Source organism: Artemia franciscana, chromosome 17 (assembly GCF_032884065.1).
Source record: "Artemia franciscana chromosome 17, ASM3288406v1, whole genome shotgun sequence".
NCBI classification, from domain to species: domain Eukaryota; kingdom Metazoa; phylum Arthropoda; class Branchiopoda; order Anostraca; family Artemiidae; genus Artemia; species Artemia franciscana.
The window spans coordinates 37,418,370-37,444,232 of NC_088879.1; the positions used below are offsets into that span (position 1 = coordinate 37,418,370).

General features: G+C 35.8%; 1 protein-coding gene across 2 annotated transcripts in view; it reads left to right on the top strand.

Moving 5' to 3' along the window:
• Nucleotides 1–24,300, top strand: part of LOC136038215 (putative inorganic phosphate cotransporter) — a 50,243-nt gene extending 25,943 nt beyond the window's left edge. For both annotated transcript variants that reach the window (XM_065721299.1, XM_065721300.1), the window contains exon 9: nt 23,985–24,300. In XM_065721299.1, coding sequence (XP_065577371.1) covers nt 23,985–24,188 — 204 coding nt within the window. In that variant the 3' untranslated portion in view covers nt 24,189–24,300. The remainder of the gene's footprint in view (nt 1–23,984) is intronic.
• The last annotated feature ends 1,563 nt before the right edge of the window (nt 24,301–25,863 follow it).

Sequence of the window (25,863 nt, forward strand, 5' to 3'; positions counted from 1 at the left end):
TTGGGTATTTTATTGGTTTTAAACTTACATTGATCGTTTTCTGGCTCAAAAAGATTAAATTTTTTTTGGGTAGGTGTGTGTGTGTGGGATAAATTTTCGTGGGGGGATTTTACAAGGAGGGGGGGAGGAATTTCCTGCCATTATTTGAAAAACGATCAGAAATTAAGTTTTATAAAACAAGCTTGTTTCTACTGAAACGAAGGAGCAACATTAAAACTTCAATCGAACAGAAATTATTCTATATATGAGGGAGTTGCCCACTCCTAAATACTCCGATCCTTACGCTTAAAAGTTCGACCTTTTGTTCCATTTCTTCGAGAAAAATACCTGAATCTAAATGGCCATGTAATTAGAATCAGAACCTTTTTACAACTACTGAAGAAACTTTAGCGTGAAGAGAGGGGTAGTGATGAAGGGGCAGCACCTCTCACATACGTAATAATTTGTGATAGTTTTAAGTTTTAACATTGTTCCTTACTTTTGGTAGAAAAACTTGTTTTTATAGCACTTGGTATTTACCAAGTGACATATAGCGATTGTAATTTCTGTCGGTCTGTCGGTCCCGGTTTTGGTAGTTCCGGCACTTCCAGATAAGCTAGGACGATGAAAGTTGGCAGGCATATCAGGGACCAAACCAGATTAAATAAGTAACAGTCTCTTCCCCGATTCGACCATCTGAGGGGGGGTGGAGGGACGATTAATTCGGAAAAATTAGAAAAAATGTGATATTTTTAACATACGAACAGGTGATCGTATCTTAATGGAATTTGATATTTAAAAGAGTCTCGTGTTTCAGAGCTCTTAATCTTGGAAAACGCTTAGAATGATGAGATCGGGATGAAACTTGGTGGGAACAATAAGTACAAGTCCTAGATACGTGATTGATATAACCGGACTGAATCTGTTCTCGTTGAGGGGGGGGGTGTAAATTTGGCAAAATTAGAAAAATTGAAGTATTTTTAACGTACAAAAGGGCGACCAGATCTTAATGAAATTTGATATTTAGAAAGAACCGATGTCTCAGAGGTCTTATTTTAAATTCCAACCAGATCTGGTGACATTATAGGAAGTTGGAGGGGGATTTGGACCGGAAATCTCAGAAAACGCTTAGAGTGGAGAGATCAGGATGAAACTTTGTGAGAAGAGTAACCACATGTCGTAGATACGTGATCGACATAACCCGACTGGATCCGCTCTCTTTGGGGGAGTTAGGGGGTCCAGTGCTTTGGCGAGTTCGGTGCTTCAGAACTTGCTAGGACGATGAAAATTGGTAGGCGTGTCAGGAAACTGCACAAATTGACTTGATATTAGTCATTTTACCCGACTTCATCATCTGGGGGAGTGAAGAGAGAGGAAAAATTAGAAAAAATGAGGTATTTTAAACTTACGAATGGGTTATTTGATCTTAATGAATTTTGATATTTAGGAGGACCTCGTGTCTCCGAGTTTTTTACTTAAATCCTGGCCGGAATTAAGCCTCTGATCTTCCTTTTAAATCAATCTTTTGATTCTTAGAATTTTGCTAGAGCTAATGCCACATGAGCTCTTGGATCTTGGCTCTTCCGACCTCGTCACCAGTGCCTTATGAGCTCTTAGCTCTTTTTTTAATTTTATTTTGCTAAAAATCTTAAAGTTGTATAAGACATGAAAGCAATTTTATATTTTGATTTTTAATTCTTCTGTCAATTTTTGTGAAAAGGGGAGCAGAAGATAAAGGTAAACTTTTTTTTTCAATTTTATACGTTCTATGACATTAGGCTCACTTAATCTATTCTGGAGAAATAAATTGATAGTATAAGCTAAAAGTGAAAAAAGATAAATTAATTGAACCGATAAAATTGATGAAAAGATAAAAAAAATAAAATGAATAAAAATTGCTCCTCTTCTATAAAAAGATTAACAAAGGATACAAACTCAAAAACTTTTTGATTCAGTAGCTATTAAGCATTTATTTGATTTTTCAAACAATAATTATGACGAAACAAAAACAATTGATAACATTGTGGGAATATTGCAAAACTTTCGAGAAATTGTAGAAAAAAAAATATGAATTAGAACTAGTATAAATAGAGATGAAGAGAAGAATTGATTAAATTCAGTTCTTGTTTTAACTATAATTATAAAGGTCAAAGAAAATGAAGTTTAGAAAAAGCCAACGAGGCAATGCAAAAGATTCATGCGACTTTTCAAACATAATAGTACTTTAAGTTTTATTTGATGTTAACCAAGGGTGTACATAATACTGATATGTTTTAACTATAATTATAAGGGTCAAAGAAAATGAACTTTAGAAAAAGCTAACGAGGCAGTGCAAAAGATTCATGCAAATTTTCAGACATAATAGTACTTTAAGTTTTATTTGATGTTAACCTAGGGTGTACATAATACTGACATGTTTTAACTATAATTATAAAGGTCAAAGAAAATGAACTTTAGAAAAAGCTAACGAGCCAGCGAGGCATTGCAAAAGATTCTTTCGACTTTTCAAACATAATAGTACTTTAAGTTTTATTTGATGTTAACCTAGGGTGTATATAATACTGATATGTTTTAACTATAATTATAAAGATCAAAGAAAATGAACTTTAGAAAAAGCCAACGAGGCAATGCAAAAGATTCATTCGATTTTTCAAACATAATAGTACCTTAAGCTGTATTTGATGTTAACCTAGGGTGTACATAAGACTGATATCAGAATATAATTCAGACTTGCAATAGTATACATAGAGAAGAAAATTTCCCTTGCTGCTTTATTTGTCAGTGATTTGGTGCCTTATCATGCTGGAATTTGTTTAAATGTGAATTTTACATTTGGGTTTCCTTTTATATATATATATATATATATATATATATATATATATATATATATATATATATATATATATATATATATATATATATATATATATATATATATATATATATATATAGAGTTTTCTTTTCCTTTTTTTCGATGATTTGGTTAAGCTAGTTTTTTTGGAGGAAGGAAAAGGTTGCTGATACGGCTTATGGTTGCTGATAAGGCTTTTGTGTATTAAGCCGAAATATTCGGACTTCCATAATTATTTTTGTATTTAACAGTTTATTTTGCAGTGTCTTATTACCAAAAAAATTACCCGTTTTAATGTATTTTCGGTTTGATTGTGCTGGAGAAACAGCTCTTCACTTTTGTAGTTTAGATCATACTGAAGTTAGTGACATTTTCCTGCCAAGATATGTTCGAGGCTCTTCTAGGGAAGGTGTTTTTAAATGTCTGGATGTGTCTCCAGTTTGACGTCTACCTTCACGCATTTTCATGCAGAGTAGGATGGGCATCATGTTGCCACTTAGGAAGCGAGCATCAAAGGCTACGAGCCTGAGGAAAATTGCCTGATTTTATAAAAAATAATGGAACACCTGCTAAAAGTCATCTTAATGAAAATCACACCATCAGATTCAGAGTATCGGAAAACCGTACAGCAGAGGTATCAAGCTCATATCTGCAAAAATATATTTTTTTTTCTTTTTGCCAGAAGAATGATCACGGATGCGTGTTTATTTGTTTTTCCAAGGGTGATGTTATCAACCCAGTGGTTCTAGAATGTCGATGGAGAGCTCATTTGAACGGAAAGTAATAGTTTTAGTGCCCTTTTCAAGTTACCTAAAAGATTGGAGGTCAACTAGGCCCCTTTCCTCGTCCCTTTTTTCTCAAAATCGTCCAATGAAAATTTTGAGATAGCTATTTTGTACAGCACAGTTGAAAGGACCAACAACTATGCCTTTGGAGATAACATGAACCCCTACATCCCCTGGGGAAAGGTCTTTAAGTCATAAAAATTGCCCATTGTTCACATAAAGCATTTGTTATTGGGTAGTATGCATACATTTTTGGGGTGGTGGAGCGAATTTTTTGCTGGGGAGAATTTCCAAGGGGAGAATCTTCCACGGGGAGGGAAATTTTCAGAGGGTGAACTTTTTTTTGAGAAATTCTATACAGGGGAATTTTCCAGAATTCCTACACGAAATACTTATTACATCTCTTGCTTTCTCATTGCCGAGATTTTACGCGCCGAGATGTTAAATGTAGTTGATCGGGGTAAACTTTCACCGGGAATGAATTGTGTAAAGGATATTTCTATATTTCCATGAGGAGGAGAAATTTTTGTGGAGTTGGAGCCAGATTTCCTGGCATTATTTAACAACGATTAGAAGTGAAGTAAAAAAGAGAAGTTTTTTTTAACTGAAAGTAAGGAGCAACATAAAAACTTCAAAATGAGCAAAAATTATTATAGGGGGTTTCCACCTCCTCAACACTTTACTTTTTACTTCAAAGTTTTAATTTTGCTCTAATTCTTTAAGAACATCTCTTCAAACACAAGAGTTGTTTAATTAGAACAATACGGAGCTTTTTTAAAAGTATTAGAAACGTTAGCGTGAAGAGCGAGGTGATTAGGAGGGGGAACCCCCCCCCCCCACATACGTAGTAACTTCTGTTCGTTTTAAGTTTTAATGTTGCTCCTTACTTTCAGTTTGAATTATTTCGTCTTTTTTTACTTCATTATCTACTGGTGTAGAAGATTGGTGTCAAGTTTTTGAAAGTAGATGTTACGTATTTGGTTCACCAAATACGATGATGTCATTTTCCTTAAGATTAAGAATGCGATGATGTCATTTTCCTTAAGATTCTATGACTTTTAGGGGTGTTTCCTCCTATTTTCCAAAATAAGGGAAATTTTCTCAGGCTCGTAACTTTTGATGACAAAGACTAAATTTGATGAAACTTATATATTGAAAATCAGCATGAAAATCCAATTCTTTTGATGTATCTTTTAGCATCAAAATTCCGATTTTTAGAGTTTCGTTTACTATTGAGCCGGGTCGCTCCTTACCACAGTTCGTTACCACGAAATGTTTGATAACAGGAATCTAACAGGAAAAACAAGACTTAACCTTTAACCCCATTAAAGCCAAAGCATCACCCCCCCCCTGCATTCATTCCTGGTTATGATACGAAACTTAATTAATTTATGAAAACTTTTTGTTTTGTTTTGCTAATAAACAATCATAATTAGGGTTCTAAATTTATATTTATAGAAGCGTAAATAAACATTTCTTTTTGCTTCAGTTAATTGACAATTTTCATCTGGTTTCTGAATTAACGTTTACACTATTACAGATTTGAAACTGTATTATATATAATTATACATTTTAAATACATGTGTGGGTACATTGCAACTTTCCAATAAAAAAAAAAACTATGTTGAAAATGGCGTAAAATTGATTAACGAAAAAGTAATTAGTCTTTGCGAAAGTTTATTTATTTATTTTTTACAGTGAATGTAATTAGGCTACCCAACAGAGATGTATCCTGGGGGGGCCAGTGCCCCACTCCTAAGAAAATCCACTTCTGTGGAACAATTTTCACCTACAGAAAATTCCTCGCTGGATAATTACCCCCCATAGAAAAATTCTTCCAATGAAAAAGCAGCCACAAAGAGAGTGCAAAATAGGTACATCAAAACGTCGATAAAATGTCTAAAGTAGTAACAAAAGGCATAGATATTATATATCGATTTCTACTTCCACCCCTTAATTAGAAATAACTCTGTAATTCTTTAAAGGGTCAAAGAGAGTTAGGATGCTCCTGCATTAAAATGCAACCTTTGAAGCAACTGTCCCCTCCATAACCAAAAAACGATCAGAAAATTCTACTGCAGTGGTTTCAAGCTCTCATCTGCACAAATTTAGAATTTTGTATTTTTGAAAAATAAATATCACAAATATGTTTTTTACCCAGGGATGACCGCATCGACCCAAGAGTCCTAGAAGGTTGATCCTAGAGTATCCTAGATAGAGGGTATTTCCAACGGAAATTAAGAGCTTAAGGGACCTTTTAAGTGACAGAACAAATTGGATGGCAACGAGTCCCCTTCCCATGCCTCTTCGTCTCCAAAGACATCCCAATGAAATTTAGAGATAACCCCTTGGTTATTATAAGTCAAAAATCCAATGAATATGAAGAGTGGGTTGGTTGCCCTCCAATCATTTGTAACTGTTAAGAAAGGCACAAAACATTTCGATTTCCAATCTAATGAGCCCCCCCCCCCAAATTCATTTTACCAGCCCTTCCGTAAAAATCTTTTTTAGCAATGAGCAGCCTGTATAACTTAAAAACCCTATGCCCTAGTAGCTGTGGGAGTTTTTGTCAATCCTTGTGGTATTTTATTTGACTTTTGAGCGATTTTAAATGAAATGGTTATCTGAAAATTTTGATCGGATATATTTGGGGAAAAAGGGCATGGGGAGGGGGGACTTACCAGTCAATCACTCTTGACTTTTAGAAAAGGGACTGAAATTTCAAATTTTCAATCGAATGAGCCCCCTCCAAAATTTATACAGCCACCCCTTCCATATAAAGTGCCTCTAGCAAATAAATAAACGACAATACATTAAAAACCTTTTGGCCTTTTAGTATAGGCAGAGCTAGAGCATTACCAATTGATCTGATTTGTTTTTTTCGAAGTTCACTAAGAAATTGTGATGAACTGTTCGTTTCCATTAATTCTTTTTGTTTGAATTTTGTTACTAAAAAGACTTATTGAAATTAATTAGAAAAAAAGACATCTAGTAATTTTTTTCTAATCGCTTAGGACATGTGATTGATATCCATTTTGTACTTCTTTGTGGCTGATCAATTCTGCACGTGGGGGATTAGCCAGGAGCAAATTTACCGTGACGGGGGGGACGCCTAGTAAAAACCTCACCGAGTAGCTTATATCCTATTTAATCTTTTTGGGCAACTAACAAAGTTTAAATTACAGAAAACATTATTTCTGAAGAAAACCCACCCTTCTTAAGGTTTCTTTTCAGGTTTCAATAAAATCAGCTCACAATGGGTCCCTCGGGAAAGATTCAGTTGTTAGACAACAAGGCCAGATCCAAAAGTTTTCCTTGACCCTTTCTTGAACAGGCCGTTAATAGAATCCTTCTCAAAACAGATAATCAAATGTATCAGAATATATAAATAAAATCTTTTAGAGCCTCCCACTGTGTGAGGTGAGACCAAAGCCCCTTAAAAATTTCAATTCAATCCTGGACTTTTTTCTTCACATATTTTAATGACTAGTAATAGCAATTTGCTGGTTTGATAACCTAAGAGCATATGTTTTCTTTCTCTCTACATCACTCCTTCACCGGAAATAGATTTAAGTCCAACTTGGGGCCAAAATGTAAAATATTTCAAACAGATCTGAGACCAAGTCTTAAGACCTTTCGTCTCTAGCCCCTTCCCGAAGTAAAGATTTGAGATTCACTTGGCCCCTGACAATCTTTGGAAATGTCAGCTGGTTGGTATAGGATAGTTTCCCCGATACTCTAGATACGCTGTTTAGATCGTGTCGAAACACCCAATTTCTTTTGAATTACCTTTATACTCGTAGGCCCCGGTATACGATTTTACCGAATGGTGAATAGGGGCTTTGGAGAGATGGTATTTTTAGACTCCCTCTCTGCCATATGCAACTTAAAGCTTGAGGTCCACTTGGCCCCCTAACACTACCTGTTAATTAAAACTTAACACCTCAATCAATTCAAGAGAATATCACAGATACGCTATTTTGATAGCCTTGTAGCATATAGCGTCTTATGATTTACGTCTCTACTGTTATGTGAAAAATTCTAATGCCCATTTAGGTCTCTAGGACAAAAATGTTTGGAGGGACCCCTTATCCCACCCCCACACTAGCTTAAATTTTGAACTGCATCCCCCAAGGTATTGCGGATATACTAATTTGATAAACTAGATGCTAACAGTGTCTTTAAATATATCTGTAGTAGCGTCTTTAAATAATTGAGTATCTCGGCAGTTGGATGGAATAAAATGGTGAAATAGCGAAAAAAATCAAGAGGTGAACCAAATACGTAACATCTACTTTCAAAAACTTGACACCAATCTTCTACACCAGTAGATAATGAAGTAAAAAAAAAGAAGAAATTTTTCAAACTGTAAGTGAGGAGCAACATTAAAACTTAAAAACGAACAGAAGTTACTACGTATGTGGGGGGGGGGGTTCCCCCTCCTAATCACCTCGCTCTTCACGCTAACGTTTCTAATACTTTTAAAAAGCTCCGTATTGTTCTAATTAAACAACTCTTGTGTTTGAAGAGATGTTCTTAAAGAATTGGAGCAAAATTAAAACTTTGATGTAAAAAGTAAAGTGTTGAGGAGGTGGAAACCCCCTATAATAATTTCTGTTCATTTTGAAGTTTTTATGTTGCTCTTTACTTTCAGTTGAAAAAAACTTCTCTTTTTTACTTCACTTCTAATCGTTGTTAAACAAAGCCAGGAAATCTGGCTCCAACTCCACAAAAATTTCTCCTCCTCATGGAAATGTAGAAATATCCTTTACACAATTCATTCCCGGTGAAAGTTTACCCCGAACAACTACATTTAACATCTCGGCGCGTAAAATCTCGGCAATGAGAAAGCAAGAGATGTAATAAGTATTTCGTGTAGGAATTCTGGAAAATTCCCCCGTATAGAATTTCTCAAAAAAAGTTTACCCTCTGAAAATTTCCCTCCCCGTGGAAGATTCTCCCCTTGGAAATTCTCCCCAGCAAAAAATTCGCTCCACCACCCCAAAAATGTATGCATACTACCCAATAACAAATGCTTTATGTGAACAATGGGCAATTTTTATGACTTAAAGACCTTTCCCCAGGGGATGTAGGGGTTCATGTTATCAACAAAGACATAGTTGTTGGTCCTTTCAACTGTGCTGTACAAAATAGCTATCTCAAAATTTTCATTGGACGATTTTGAGAAAAAAGGGACGAGGAAAGGGGCCTAGTTGACCTCCAATCTTTTAGGTAACTTGACAAGGGCACTAAAACTATTACTTTCCGTTCAAATGAGCTCTCCATCGACATTCTAGAACCACTGGGTTGATAACATCACCATTGGAAAAAAAAAATAAACACGCATCCGTGATCATTCTTCTGGCAAAAAGAAAAAAAAAATATATTTTTGCAGATAGGAGCTTGATACCTCTGCTGTACGGTTTTCCGATACTCTGAATCTGATGGTGTGATTTTCAATAAGATGACTTTTAGCAGGTGTTCCATTATTTTTTATAAAATCAGGCAATTTTCCTCAGGCTCGTAGCCTTTGATGCTCGCTTCCTAAGTGGCAACATGATGCCCATCCTACTCTGCATGAAAATGCGTGAAGGTAGACGTCAAACTGGAGACACGTCCAGACATTTAAAAACACCTTCCCTAGATGAGCCTCGAACATATCTTGGCAGGAAAATGTCACTAACTTCAGTATGATCTAAACTACAAAAGTGAAGAGCTGTTTTTCCAGCACAATCAAAACGAAAATACATTAAAACAGGTATTTTTTTGGTAATTAGACACTGCAAAATAAACTGTTAAATACAAAATAATAATGGAAGTCCGAATATTTCGGCTTAATTCCGAAAAGCCTTATCAGCAACCAAAAGCCGTATCAGCAACTTTTTCCTTCCTCCAAAAAAACTAGCTTAACCAAATCGTCGAAAAAAAGGAAAAGAAAACTCTATATATATATATATATATATATATATATATATATATATATATATATATATATATATATATATATATATATAAAAGGAAACCCAAATGTAAAATTCACATTTAAACAAATTCCAGCATGATAAAGCACCAAATCACTGACAAATAAAGCAGCAAGGCAAATTTTCTTCTCTATGTATACTATTGCAAGTCTGAATTATATTCTGATATCAGTCTTATGTACACCCTAGGTTAACCTCAAATAAAGCTTTAAGTACTATTGTTTGAAAAGTCGAATGAATCTTTTGCATTGCCTCGTTGGCTCGTTAGCTTTTTCTAAAGTTCATTTTCTTTGATCTTTATAATTATAGTTAAAACATATCAGTATTATATACACCCTAGGTTAACATCAAATAAAACTTAAAGTACTATTATGTTTGAAAAGTCGAAAGAATCTTTTGCAATGCCTCGCTGGCTCGTTAGCTTTTTCTAAAGTTCATTTTCTTTGACCTTTATAATTATAGTTAAAACATGTCAGTATTATGTACACCCTAGGTTAACATCAAATAAAACTTAAAGTACTATTATGTCTGAAAATTTGCATGAATCTTTTGCACTGCCTCGTTAGCTTTTTCTAAAGTTCATTTTCTTTGACCCTTATAATTATAGTTAAAACATATCAGTATTATGTACACCCTTGGTTAACATCAAATAAAACTTAAAGTACTATTATGTTTGAAAAGTCGCATGAATCTTTTGCATTGCCTCGTTGGCTTATTCTAAACTTCATTTTCTTTGACCTTTATAATTATAGTTAAAACAAGAACTGAATTTAATCAATTCTTCTCTTCATCTCTATTTATACTAGTTCTAATTCATATTTTTTTTTTCTACAATTTCTCGAAAGTTTTGCAATATTCCCACAATGTTATCAATTGTTTTTGTTTCGTCATAATTATTGTTTGAAAAATCAAATAAATGCTTAATAGCTACTGAATCAAAGAGTTTTTGAGTTTGTATCCTTTGTTAATCTTTTTATAGAAGAGGAGCAATTTTTATTCATTTTATTTTTTTTATCTTTTCATCAATTTTATCGGTTCAATTAATTTATCTTTTTCACTTTTAGCTTATACTATCAATTTATTTCTCCAGAATAGATTAAGTGAGCCTAATGTCATAGAACGTATAAAATTGAAAAAAAAAAGTTTACCTTTATCTTCTGCTCCCCTTTTCACAAAAATTGACAGAAGAATTAAAAATCAAAATATAAAATTGCTTTCATGTCTTATACAACTTTAAGATTTTTAGCAAAATAAAATTAAAAAAAGAGCTAAGAGCTCATAAGGCACTGGTGACGAGGTCGGAAGAGCCAAGATCCAAGAGCTCATGTGGCATGAGCTCTAGCAAAATTCTAAGAATCAAAAGATTGATTTAAAAGGAAGATCAGAGGCTTAATTCCGGCCAGGATTTAAGTAAAAAACTCGGAGACACAAGGTCCTTCTAAATATCAAAATTCATTAAGATCAAATAACCCATTCGTAAGTTTAAAATACCTCATTTTTTCTAATTTTTCCTCTCTCTTCACTCCCCCAGATGATGAAGTCGGGTAAAATGACTAATATCAAGTCAATTTGTGCAGTTTCCTGACACGCCTACCAATTTTCATCGTCCTAGCACGTTCTGAAGCACCGAACTCGCCAAAGCACTGGACCCCCTAACTCCCCCAAAGAGAGCGGATCCAGTCGGGTTATGTCGATCACGTATCTACGACATGTGGTTACTCTTCTCACAAAGTTTCATCCTGATCTCTCCACTCTAAGCGTTTTCTGAGATTTCCGGTCCAAATCCCCCTCCAACTTCCTATAATGTCACCAGATCTGGTTGGAATTTAAAATAAGACCTCTGAGACATCAGTTCCTTCTAAATATCAAATTTCATTAAGATCTGGTCGCCCTTTTGTACGTTAAAAATACTTCAATTTTTCTAATTTTACCAAATTTACACCCCCCCCCTCAACGAGAACAGATTCAGTCCGGTTATATCAATCACGTATCTAGGACTTGTACTTATTGTTCCCACCAAGTTTCATCCCGATCTCATCATTCTAAGCGTTTTCCAAGATTTCTGGTTTGCCCCTCGACCTCCCCCCAATGTCACCGGATGTGGTCAGGATTGAAATAAGAGCTCTGAAACACGAGACTCTTTTAAATATCAAATTCCATTAAGATACGATCACCTGTTCGTATGTTAAAAATATCACATTTTTTCTAATTTTTCCGAATTAATCGTCCCTCCACCCCCCCCCCCCAGATGGTCGAATCGGGGAAGAGACTGTTACTTATTTAATCTGGTTTGGTCCCTGATACGCCTGCCAACTTTCATCGTCCTAGCTTATCTGGAAGTGCCGGAACTACCAAAACCGGGACCGACAGACCGACAGAAATTACAATCGCTATATGTCACTTGGTAAATACCAAGGTCTATAAAAACAAGTTTTTCTACCAAAAGTAAGGAACAATGTTAAAACTTAAAACTATCACAAATTATTACGTATGTGAGAGGTGCTGCCCCTTCATCACTACCCCTCTCTTCACGCTAAAGTTTCTTCAGTAGTTGTAAAAAGGTTCTGATTCTAATTACATGACCATTTAGATTCAGGTATTTTTCTCGAAGAAATGGAACAAAAGGTCGAACTTTAAGCGTAAGGATCGGAGTATTGAGGAGTGGGCAACTCCCTTATATATAGAATAATATCTGTTCGATTAAAGCTTTAATGTTGCTCCTTCGTTTCAGTAAAAAAAAAGCTCGTTTATTAAAACTTAATTTCTGATCGTTTTTCAAATAATGGTAGGAAATTCCTCTCCCTCTCCTTGTAAAATCCCCCCACGAAAATTTATCCCACACACACACACATACCCAAAAAACATTTAATCTTTTTGAGCCAGAAAACGACCAATGTAAGTTTAAAACCAATAAAATACCCAACATCAAACAAGCCCCCTTCACCATCATACTAACAAATATGTTCAAAGCATGGGCAATTTTGATAATTTACAGTACTTTCTTCAGGGGCTGTGAAGGTCATATTTTGCCTGAAAAAATATTATTGAACCTTTCAACAATTTTGAACAAAACGACTATCTTAAAATTTTATCTGATGTCTCTTGATGTTACGGAGTAAGAAGACACCAAAAAAGGCTTTACAAAGGGGCTGGGTCCCCTCCAGCCACTTTTCATTCTTAAAATGTTACTAAAAGCCGTGGTACCCGCCGGGCGTGCCCCTTAAATTGCGGGGACAAGGTAACCAGCCCTCAACACTTCCCTTACTTTTCTATTCATTGTTGTCAGAGCATCGCGGCGAAGCGATTTGGACATCTTTTTGGCCCACCATCCTTAATTGCGGGGTAAGGGTTCAATAGCCAGACGAAATTTCGAGCTCAAAACACTCGGCGCTACTACTTGATTTGCAACTAAACATATGAACCAACCACCATGTTCTGTTTGCAGTCAAAATGTAACCAAAAGTAGCGGCGGTGCAAAATGCACGAAATGCCATAAGTGGTACCATCTGACGTGCGGAAAGACAAAATACTCACGTGAACTAGCAAGCATCTTTGTTTGTCCTAGCTGCAAGCCTGCGAATACAAGCTCACCTGCATCGGGAGTCAAAACCCGATCGAACCCAGAAGTAGCCCCTAGTCCAAATCTACCTCCGAAAAACAACTCAACTCCGATCAGCACAAACAACGATATGCCAACAAAATTCAGAGGCAACAACAACATCTCGGATCAGAGCTTGGGACAGGGAAAAGCCATCTTACCTGAAGCAGTCGAGCTCAGCACTGCAAATGAACTATGCAGCTACTATCATCTACCGACAGAAAATTCCACGGCCATCAAATGCTTTTTCTGTGGTGAATACGAGCACGCGGGATGTAGACAATTAAACGCCGATCTATTCTTAACAATTAGGAGCCTAGATCCTGATTCGCGTCTTTTCAAATACGAATGCGAAAGCTGCAACAAAAGAAACGTATCGTTCCTGCAGCTAAAACTGAGGGAAGCGCTCCAGTTAAATGCACCCAGTCCTTCGCTCCCAGCTCCTGTTCCAAAGGAAAGCACCATCCAAAGCTATGATACTACTGTTGATGTGATACTGAAGGCTGATAAACCTCTGACAAAGACTTGGTGATTAACCTAACTACAGAGAATGATTTGGGAGCTCACCTGCAGGACGACGACATTCGTGAGGTCGCACGCGTTGGAAGTCAAATAAATGGCAGTAAGCCACGCGTCTTAGTAGTCAAACTGAATGACTCAATCGACACAATCAAGAAGCGACAGAAGATTCTCAGCGCAGCCCCAAATCTAAGAGAATCGACCAACGAACTTGTAAAAAACCAGGTCTACATAAACCCTGATCGAACACCAATGCAAAGGGCACAACAGGCACAACAGCGTCGAGCAAAGTCGAGCCAAGGTCAGCAGGCACAGCAACACTCTAATGTTACTGGAAGCACCAATTCCAGGTCCAACGGAAACCAGAGAATGAGACAACAAGCGAGACCATCAAATGGTCCCAGCCAACGACAGCCCCAAAATTGACGAGGAAAAGGCCCAAGCCATACAAATGAATCCGAAAAAAAATAAAATGCCTCTATTTCAACGCTGACTCTCTCTTAAACAAAATGGAGGAAGCAAAGCAGGTTATCAAGCTGGAAAATCCGGATATTGTGGCAATAGTAGAAGTTAAACCAAAAAACTACATATACTTACCTACCGTCACAGAGCTCAGTATCGAAGATTATTATCTGTATGAACAAAATCTGGAAGAGAATACAGGTAGAGGGATAGTCTGCTATTGTCGAAAAGGCATCAACATGCATCCAATATCGAAGTCAACTGACACGATTGAGCCCAAAGAAAGTCTGTGGATCTTCATTAAGTCTAAAACGACCAGCGACACTGTTCTTGGGATCTGTTATCGTAGCCCCAACAACACTGACACATCCGACGAAGCTCTGTTCTCGCAAATAGCAGCATTCGCTAAGAACACCAAGCAAAAGCTGGCTATTATAGGAGATTTCAATCTCCCTAAGATAGACTGGAATAGGCGATACACCACGGAATCTACCGCAAGCTTGACGAGTAAATTCCTGGACGTTATTAACGAACACTTTCTAGAGCAGCTAATATCTGAGCCAACAAGGATGTGGGTATCTGACACACCAAGTATCCTCGACTTGTTACTGGTAAGCGATGGAGACCTGGTGTCAGATATTAAGCAGTTGTCACCAATCAGTAAATCGGATCACTCGGTAATTGTGTTTAGCTTGGAAACTGAGGTTTTGAGGACACGTGTGGCACTGAAACGTAACTACTACAAGGGAGATTACGTTGCTATGAGAAGAGAGCTTTTGGATGTCAACTGGATTGAAGAATTCAGTGGGTTGGAGTCGTTAGACACCATTTACACAAGGTTCACTAAGATTGTAGCCTCAATGGAAGAACAATTTATTCCTATGCACAATAAATACACCCGTGTTGCATTACCTAAAGCCAATATTGAACTGATTAAAGCAAAACAAAAAGCATGGAGAGACTACAAAAGTAATCGACTAAGTAACGACCGAGAGAAAACATTCAAGAGGCTCCACAACAGGGTTCAAAAAGCAACAAGAAGAGAAGGAAAGCTTAGAGAACGTAAATTAGCTTTCTCATTGAAAGAAAACCCAAAACTTTTCTGGAAATACGTGAACAGCAAAAGGAAAAACAAAGGTGGAGTCTCATCTCTTTACGATCCCGTGAAACAAAAGCTGGTACACAACCCCATGGACAAGGCAAATTTTCTCAACACCCAGTTCTCTTCTGTTTTTACTCAGGAACCTGAGAACGAAGAACACTTTAGCCGCGAGGAACCAATTCAGGGTATTAGCGAATTGATAAGACCGATAGAGATCAAACATAGCGATGTTCTAAAAAAAACTCAGAGAACTTAACCCAAACAAGTCCACAGGCCCAGACAATCTACATCCAAAACTGCTCAAAGAACTTGCAACGGTAATAACAGAGCCACTAGTCTACATTTACAGAAAGTCTCTTGAACTCGGTGAGCTTCCCACTATTTGGAAAAAAGCTATTGTCGTCCCAATATACAAAGGTGGGAAACGAGAAGACCCATCAAACTATAGACCGATAAGCCTCACTTGTATTACGTGTAAAGTACTTGAGTCTCTCCTTGCAGACCACACCCTAGAACACTTAAAATGAGAAAAAATACTTACCGGAAAGCAGTTTGGTTTTCTTAAGGAACGATCTGCAGAGATCCAACTGCTTTGTGCCACAGATGATTGGAAGAAAAACATCGACAAGGGGTTCCAGATTGATCTCATATACTTGGATCTCAAGAAAGCCTTTGACAAAGTTCCCCATAAGCGTCTCGTCAAGAAGCTCAGGAAATACGGTCTCTCCTCATCCGGGTCCTCATTCAATCTTCTTCAATGGATTACGGACTTCTTAACTGGCAGAAAGCAAGTTGTGTGCGTAGAAGGTTGTCTCAGCAATACCGAAGAAGAAGTTCTTAGCGGAGTATCCCAGGGGTCAATTCTCGGCCCCCTTCTGTTTAATCTCTACATCAACGACCTAGTTGAGGGCATCAAATCTGACATCTTTCTCTAGCGGACGACACAAAGCTCTATCGCGTCATCTCATCATGTGAAGACATCCACCACCTGCAGGCGGATCTCCAACGAATCGATGACTGGATGAAGAAGTGGATCATGGAAATCAATACCCAGAAAAGTCATATCCTCACTCTGGGTCCACAAAACTTTTCGTCCTCATACTTTCTTGGTTCCGCTGCACTCACTCTTAGTAGAGAAGAAAGAGACCTAGGCATCTTAGTGGATTCTGAACTGAACTTCAGTAGCCACTATGAAGCTGTCGTCAAGAAGGCTTCCAAAGTTGCTGGTATGATCAGAAGAAACTTCTCGTGCGAGGACGACAAAATGCTTGCTACGCTCTATAAGTCCCTTGTCAGCCCGATTCTTGAGCATGGACATTGTTCTACAAGACCACACTACAACAAGGACATAGAAGCTCTCGAAAATGTTCAGAGGAGGATAACTAAATTCTCTCCCAGGTTACGCTTCCTTCCCTACGAAGAGCGGCTTAGAAAGCTTGAAATCCCAACCCTCGCCTATAGATTCCATCGTGGTGATCTTATTGAAATGTACGAGCTCTGCAATGGACCCTATGATAACTTACCAGCCCAGAGAATCGCGCAGTTCAATAGAAATCATCTCCGAGAACATCAGTACAAAGTGAGTATGGAACGTTTTTACAAGGACATGGGCCGATGGACTTTCGGCAACCGAGTTGTTCAGTATTGGAACAACTTACCAGAAAGAGTAATCTGCTCCACAAACCTACGGACATTCAAGAAGGAAGCTGATGAATATTATTCAAGTGACATTTTCTCCTTATGCAAATTTAGAAGAAATGCAAATTAAGATTTTTGTTTTGTAGAGGCTTAACGGCCTGCCATCAAATTTGCGAATACATTTATTTATTTATTTATTTAAGAGCAGGATCGGGAGAGGAAAACTCATGCTTATAATAATTTATCGACTCAGGCTCAGGAATATTATTTGCACTAATGTGTTCACAAGGGCGTTCAAATTTTTTCCAGAGCTTCGAAGGGTTCTCTGCAATTTTATGAGTGTTTTTCTCAATAAGGTCAACCTTATGTTTTCTTAACACTTTAGCAAAAAAAAAACGTTTAGAACGTAGCTGCAAACCATTTATAGTCCCAGACTTAGGCCTGCCGCAATGCTTCCAAATATTCAGCCAAATTTTAGAAGACTCGCACGCAGAAATAAGGGAAGGGTTTTTTGACCAACCCTGAACTTGAGAGCCTTTCCTAATACGCTTGCACGGGACAGCTGAAGCTTCAGCACACTTTAATTCATGGTTAATTTCAGCTAGATAGGTGGTAAGTCCGATGGCTATTTCTTTTTCACTAAGGCCCGAGCGCGTGCACAACAAATGAAAGGGCACCTTTATTTTATTTAATATTTTGTCACATTCAAAACAAAACATCTCGCGGTTAACTTCTTTCCAGTCTTTTATATAAAACAACTTTTTATCTGGCTGTTTAGGGGCATGAAATGAAGTATTTATTTTCAACTTTATTGGAAGGTGATCCGAATAAAAGCCATCACAAATTACCTCGACAGTTTCACAGGGGAAATATGCAATAAAATGATCAAGGTTAGAAGTCGCTGACAGGACACCAATAAACGTGAAAGTTTCTGTTTTGTCAGCAACTGAGTAGGAAGGGGGAGTAAATTCAGAAGGAGTTGGGTTGTCTCCTGCAATCAAAACTCGAGCATTTGGACGCTTTGAAACTCCATTCACAAAACTCGCTAGCTTTTTGCAAGCATTTATGAATTTATTCTCTGATTGTGAAGAGCAGTAATTAGTTGGCAGGTAAATGTTTATACAGATTAGGTCCGAAAATTCGGCAGCAATGAAATGGTCATTCGACTCAAGGAGATTGACGGGAAATTGTGAAATGATAGCTAATCCTCCTTACTTTCAGTTAAAAAAACTTTTTTATTTAGTTTCTGAACGTTTTTGAATTAACGCATGTTTGGATTTTGGCTCTCCGCACATGAATACTAAGACCAAAATTTGCATATTGTATTTAATTTTGGCTAAGCGGTTTTTTCTTAGTTTTGATTGGACGATTTTGAGAAAAAAGAGTGGGAAGGAGGCTTAGTTGCCCTTCAATTTTTTTGTTACTTAAAAAGGCAACTAAAACTTTTAATTTCTTACAAATGTTTTTATAAGTAAAAAAATACACGTAGCCTAACATACGAATTAATTTTTGTATCGAACTTCTATATTCGTATATTTTATTATGAATACGAGGGGGTTTGCCCCCTCTTTAATACCATGCTTTTTACACTAAAGCTTAAATTTTGTCCCAATTAATTAAGTATGACCCCTGAATCACAAAGGCCGTAGGAGAAATAGTTGAAATTACTAAAAATACGTAGCGTAAATAGCGGGTATTTTGGAGGAGATGAACCCCTCATATGCGTCATAGTTTCCGTTCGTTTGTTTTTAATCCTGCTCCTTACTTTCAGTTAAAAAAAATTCTATATTTATCTTTTCATTGATTTTGTTTTAAATAATATTAGTAAGTCCTGTACCCCCTTTATGGAAATTCTCTCCTCCCATGTCAAATTCCTCCATGGAAAGATCCTCCCATGTAATCCCCTCCCCTCAACCCTTTCCCTATCCAAGAAAAAATTCCCCTGAAAACGTCTGTACACTTGCCAATAACCATTACTATATATAAATACTGGTGAAAGTTTGTAACTTGTAACCCCTCCCCCAGGGACTCTGAGGGAGTAAGTCGTCCCCAACGACATAGTTGTAAATTTTTTCGACTATGTTGAACAATGCGACTATCTCAGAATTTTGAACCGTTGACTTTGAGAAAAAATGAGTATGGGAGGGGGTCTAGGTTTCCTCCAATATTTTTGGTCGCTTAAAAGTGCACTAAAACTTTTAATTTCCGTTAAAATGAGCCCTCTCGCAACATGCTAGGACCACTCATTCGATACGATCACCCTCGGGGAAAAGAAAACAACAAATAAACACGCACCCGTGATTGGTCTTCTGGCCAAAAATACGAAATTCCACATTTTTGTAAATAGGAGCTTGAAAATTCTGCATTAAAGGTCTCTGATACGCTGAAAGCAATGGTGGGATTTTCGTTGAGATTCTACTACTTTTAGGGGGTGTTTCTCCCTATTTTCCAAAATAAGGCCAATTTCCTCAGGCTCGTAACTTTTGATAAGTAAGACTAAATTTAAGAGACTTTTTAGAGGTTTTTTAATTAAAGATTAATGATAATAATCAAAAAAAAAATGATAAATAAAAAAAAAATAAAAAAAATAATCAATTAAATATAATTGATAAATCATAAATCATTAAAGTAATTAAAAATTAAATTGAAAATAATTGAAAATAATTAAAATTAAAATTGAAAATAAAAAAAAATAATAACAATCATTAAAAATAAAATTGATAAATCAATTAAAAATCAAAAAAATGATAAAAATCAAAAAACTGAATCAAAGAATTTATCTCAAACAACCGATAGCTGTTTTTGCAAAAGGAGTTTCTGCCAGATACTTGTATATTTAGTATATTGTGTACATATCGCAAAAAATAAATTACCCTGAACGTGTATTAAAAGAAACACAATTTCAACCCTGTCAGAGTTTGCTTTAAAATCAGAAATCCCAAATAATTCTATCAAAGACATAAAGGTTCTTAATAATTTAAGAAGGGATGAATCTATTATTATTACAAAAGCAGACAAGGGTAACACTTTAGTGGTAATGGACACCAAGGACTACGATTCAAAATTAAACACTTTACTGAAAGATGAAAAAACGTACAAAAAACTTTCTTTTGACCCGACAGACTCATACACAAAGAAGTTTAAGAACGAGTTAAAGAGTTTGAAGGAAGAAGGAAAGATTACACCTCAACTTTTCTATGAATTCTTACCAAGAAATTATTTGTGCCCTAAATTATATGGACTTCCAAAGATACATAAGCCAAATCTGCCATTACGACCAATTGTTGCAAGCACAAAGTCACCAACAAGTGCTCTGAGTAAGTGGTTAGTGTCATTATGTAAACCACTCATGTCTACACAAATTTCTTACATTAAGAACTCGTCAAAATTGTAAAATCATTAAAAGAAGTGGAGATTTCTTCAAATTCTATAGTTCCAAGTTTTGAGATAGTGTCAATGTATAAGAGTATTGATGTAAAAGCCGCAAAAATTCTTCTTGAAAGAAAGATACTAAGAAATTTGGACTTAATTAGTAGTAAAACAGTTTTGGAAGTCGGTGTAATTATGAATTTAGTTAGGTTGTGCAACACGTTCTCTTATGTTTTTTTTCAATTCAGAGGAGGTTTTTTTCGAACAAGTAAATGGTTCACCCATGGAGCCCCTTTAAGTCCTTTATTAGCAAATTGTTTTGCAGAAAATATTGAAACAATAGCTTTAGATTCATATTTTTTAAAACATACATTTTGGGGGAGATACATGGATGATATAATTTCAGTATGGAATTATGGGGAGAAGGAATTGAAATGATTTAAGAAACAACTTAATTTTTTGGGAGGTGATCTAAAATTTACAATAGAATTAGAAGAGGATAATAAACTTCCTTTTCTGGATGTTCTTCTTTTAAAAAATGAAAATAGTCTGGATTTTAAGATTTACAGAAAACCTACTAACAATGACAGATTTTTGTCGTTTTTCTCCGGTCATGCTCGCCAAGTAAAAATTGGTTTAATTATATCCTTAACTGACCATATTTTTAGAATTTGTTCTCCAAAATTCACTGAGGAGGAATATTGTTGTTAAAAGAGATTTTAATAAGTAACCATTATCTGGGCTGGTTATTTGACCAAACTTTTTCAAAAACAAGAAAACAATTTCTAGAATTTTTAGACGATATTCTGGAAACAACAGAAAAGAAAGATATTTTTTGTTCTCTACCATATGTTCCAGGGTTGAGTGAAAAACTTAAAAGAATTTTAGAGAATAATGGCTTAAAGGTAGCTTTAAGAGGTAGTAATACTTTGACTAGTTTTTTAAATTCTGGAAAGGATCGAACTTCCGTAGACAGACGAAGTGGAGGGTTTATAAAATCCCATGTACTTGTAGAAGCTCTTATATGGGACGTACTAACCAGAATTTAAAAATGAGATTGCTACAACATCAAATTCTATTTCATCGATTTTAAAGCAAAATACCAAACCTGAAGATTTCACATCGGCGCTCTCGGAACATATCAATAATTTTCCAAATCATTTTATTTTGTCTGAAAAAGTTTCTTTGATTTCTAGGGACCAAGGTTTAAAGCAAATTTTCAAGGAAACAGTAGAAATTAAAAAAATTTATTCAAGAATAATTCCATAAACAGAGATACGGGTGAATTTGGATTGAATTCAATTTATGATAATTTATTGAGTTCAAATAAAGTAAATATCACCTCACCTAAAAGCTATGACCTCTGTCCACGTAATATGTCTGATAAATCTAATGAACCGGAACCGAAAAGGTCAAAGAGACAAGCTTCCGCTGTTGCATTGAAAAAAAAATAAGAGCAATAAACTATATGTAACTATTTTATTAGGTATAATTTTTTTTGGTTTTATTCATATCTTCTAGTTTTACTGCTGATGATGAAAATTTATATGTGTGCGAAATATCCAGTTAAAATTTTATATCTGTTCACTGTCAATAAAAAGGTTTCATCCCTATTTTGAACTGTTTTACTTTCGTGATTAAAATTCTTCCTACATTTATCACCTTCTTCACTGTCATTAACAGGGAAATTTAAAAAAAGAAGTTATTTTAACTGCAAATAAGGAGTGATATTAAAACTTAAAAAAACAGAAATTATTCCATTTATGAAAGGGGTTGTCCCCTCCTCAACACCTCCCTCTTTACGCTAAAGTTTGACTCTTTGTCACAGTTCTACTTTTTAAAATAATTAAAAACTTCAGTGGAAAGAGAAGGTCTTTGAGGAGGGGACAACCCCTTTCATACACAGAATAATAAGTGCCTTTTCTATTGAATCTCTATTTTCTTGTCAAGATCTTTTTCTTAGGTTAACTGGCTTATAGATCTGATCATAAAATGTTTAACTTGGGTAACAGATATATGCTTAGAAAAAGGTTTAAGGTGAAGGATAATGGGCTTTTCTCCCATGCATTGGGTGAGAGATATATGCTTAGAAAAAATTTTAAGGTGGAGGATATTGGGCTTTTCTCCCATACACAGCTCATTGGGTCCTAAAATTACTTAACTATTGTTTAGCAAATTTTTAATTGAGGATGGTACATTTTCACCCATCCCAAAAGTGGCATACATCTTATCCTAAGGAAATATCAATAGATGTTTGTTTACCTATTTTTATCAAAACATTTTCCCTAGGGACTCTATTTGGAATAACAAATGGCGTATCAATGCTGGTTTCGTGGTTCGGTCCAGTCATGGTAGGGTCATGACAGATGAAAACGTAAGTCTTTTTCTTCTTTGCATATTGGAAAAAAAATTATTTTCATTTCCGGTTTTTATTTCATAGTTAAAAGTGCGCTGAACTACAAATCACTTCCTTGCGACGTATTATTTTAAAGGATGAAATGAAAATTAAATTTCTTGCCGTTGCCTAGAAAATCTATACTTTCAGGTCTAAAAGACGATATTCAAGAATGCTAATTGAAATCATTAGAATTTTGTATTTGTAAGTTTATCACCAAAGATTACACGTGAAATCCTTTGTCCGTGAGGGTGGGGGTTTGAGTCCTGCTGTCGGTGGTTATTTTGTTTGGAACAGGGGTCTGTGGTATGACTCTTTAAGCTCAGCCAAGAGCCGACCCAGCTCCAAATGGATGCCTGGAGAAATCTGGAGTAAAAACACGAGAAGAAAAATATGGGTCAAATGATTCTGCTTCCAACCACGCAATACATTCCCGGATGATGGCAAAGAGACAAAAAATCAGTGCCTGTGCTATGCAGACCATTGGTCAGCTTGCAAAGTTTTATCTTATAGATTGAGTTAAGTTTTCAATGAATTTGTACGGTTTCTAAATGATAGTTTTATTAATGTAATTCTGTTGCAAACACTATATTACAAATACACAAATGTGTATTTGTCTCACAAATACTACAGATTATGTGCCAATGTATTGATGTTGGAAGCTCCATATCGATGTGATTTGAAGATATGACGTTTTTAGCCTGTTGCTTGGCACTGTTACATTTACTATTGATAAAACTTTTGCAGGAATTTTATTTTCTCATGTTCAACTTGGGAGTAATATACTATTGTGTTACCAAATACTTAACCTCTTATGAATTATGTAAAAGCTTCACAGATACGACTGTTTTCAGGTTATAATATCTTGGACAAAAGTTATTTTTAGTAGTAATTTTCGTTTGATGCAATGTTTTTCACGGCTTTTAACATTTGATTCAATTCATTTTTGTATCTTGATTTAAAGTCACAGACTTTGTTTTGAGGTAAAGACATTACCAATTTTTTCTGCCAGATATTGTATCTAGAGATAGGCTTGCCTTAGGGAAGGGGACTTAATTTACTTTTGAAAATAGTTGATCAGGGCTATCAATTTTTTAGTGTTTTGTTTTCATCCTTATTTTTTATCTATGATTATTAATTTTTTAATAACTTATTGCTTATTAACTTTGGTGCAAAATTTTTTTTTTAATTGGGTTTGGTAAAGATTGTCCTTTTGAAGGACAACGTGCATGGTTCCCCTTGTGTCTTACTTCTCTTTTTTACTACTTTTCATTTTTTATCCTGATTTTACCTTTTATTTTGTAGCAAACCCTTGAAGCATGGTCGGCGGTCTTTATCATGGCTGGCAGTGTGTTAGCGGCAGACTCGATTTTCTTCCTTATATTTGGATCAGGCTCTGAACAATCCTGGAATTACAAGGCTGAAGGAGAGAATGATGAAATAGAATCTAGGATGAACACTGAAAATAATCCACCGATAGTTAAACAAGAAAATACTGAACTTCCCTAATGTTCAACATTTTTGTGTTAAATTTATTTTAGTTACGACTATTATTTGAAAGATATTATATATTTTTGTATACAAAGTTAAAGCATAGTTTTTATTAAAGTGGAACACTATCTTTTCTGTTTTCAAAAGATTGATCCTGACCAATTGATATAAAACTATCTATCTCCCAATGGAGGCTTAGGCACTCACTAACGTAATAAACTAAATCAGACTAAAGTAATAGGTTTGTTTTTGCTTTGGTTTTAAAGTTATTTCCATAAACTAATGCTTATGGATGATCATGATTCTCTGACTAACATAGACTAATAGATAGTTTAACTATTGTTTAGCACATTTTTAGCACAACCGTGTATATGAAAGGGGTTGTCTCCTCCTCAGCGCCACGCTCTTTACGCTAAAGTTTGACTCTTTGTAACAACTCTATTTTTTAAAACAATAAAAAACTTTAGCGTAAAGAGTAAGGCATTGAGGAGGGGAGAACCCCTTTCAAATACGGAACAATTTCTATTTATTTTAAGTTTTGATGTCGCTCCTTACTTGCAGTTAAAAAAAAAACTTGTTTTTTATTTAATCAATATAAAAGAAAGAGGATCAATTTAATTAAGAGCCGTGGCCGACCTTCAGGCGGATTAGCTATCATTTCACAATTTCCCGTCAATCTCCTTGAGACGAATGACCATTTCATTGCTGCCGAATTTTCGGACCTAATCTGTATAAACATTTACCTGCCAACTAATTACTGCTCTTCGCAATCAGAGAATAAATTCATAAATGCTTGCAAAAAGCTAGCGAGTTTTGTGAATGGAGTTTCAAAGCGTCCAAATGCTCGAGTTTTGATTGCAGGAGACAACCCAACTCCTTCTGAATTTACTCCCCCTTCCTACTCAGTTGCTGACAAAACAGAAACTTTCACGTTTATTGGTGTCCTGTCAGCGACTTCTAACCTTGATCATTTTATTGCATCTTTCCCCTGTGAAACTGTCGAGGTAATTTGTGATGGCTTTTATTCGGATCACCTTCCAATAAAGTTGAAAATAAATACTTCATTTCATGCCCCTAAACAGCCAGATAAAAAGTTGTTTTATATAAAAGACTGGAAAGAAGTTAACCGCGAGATGTTTTGTTTTGAATGTGACAAAATATTAAATAAAATAAAGGTGCCCTTTCATTTGTTGTGCATGCGCTCGGGCCTTAGTGAAAAAGAAATAGCCATCGGACTTACCACCTATCTAGCTGAAATTAACCATGAATTAAAGTGTGCTGAAGCTTCAGCTGTCCCGTGCAAGCGTATTAGGAAAGGCTCTCAAGTTCAGGGTTAATCAAAAAACCCTTCCCTTATTTCTGCGTGCGAGTCTTCTAAAATTTGGCTGAATATTTGGAAGCATTGCGGCAGGCCTAAGTCTGGGACTATAAATGGTTTGCGGCTACGTTCTAAACGTTTTTTTTTTGCTAAAGTGTTAAGAAAACATAAGGTTGACCTTATTGAGAAAAACACTCATAAAATTGCAGAGAACCCTTCGAAGCTCTGGAAAAAATTTGAACGCCCTTGTGAACACATTAGTGCAAATAATATTCCTGAGCCTGAGTCCATAAATTATTATAAGCATGAGTTTTCTTCTCCCGATCCTGCTCTTAAATAAATAAATAAATAAATATATTCACAAATTTGATGGCA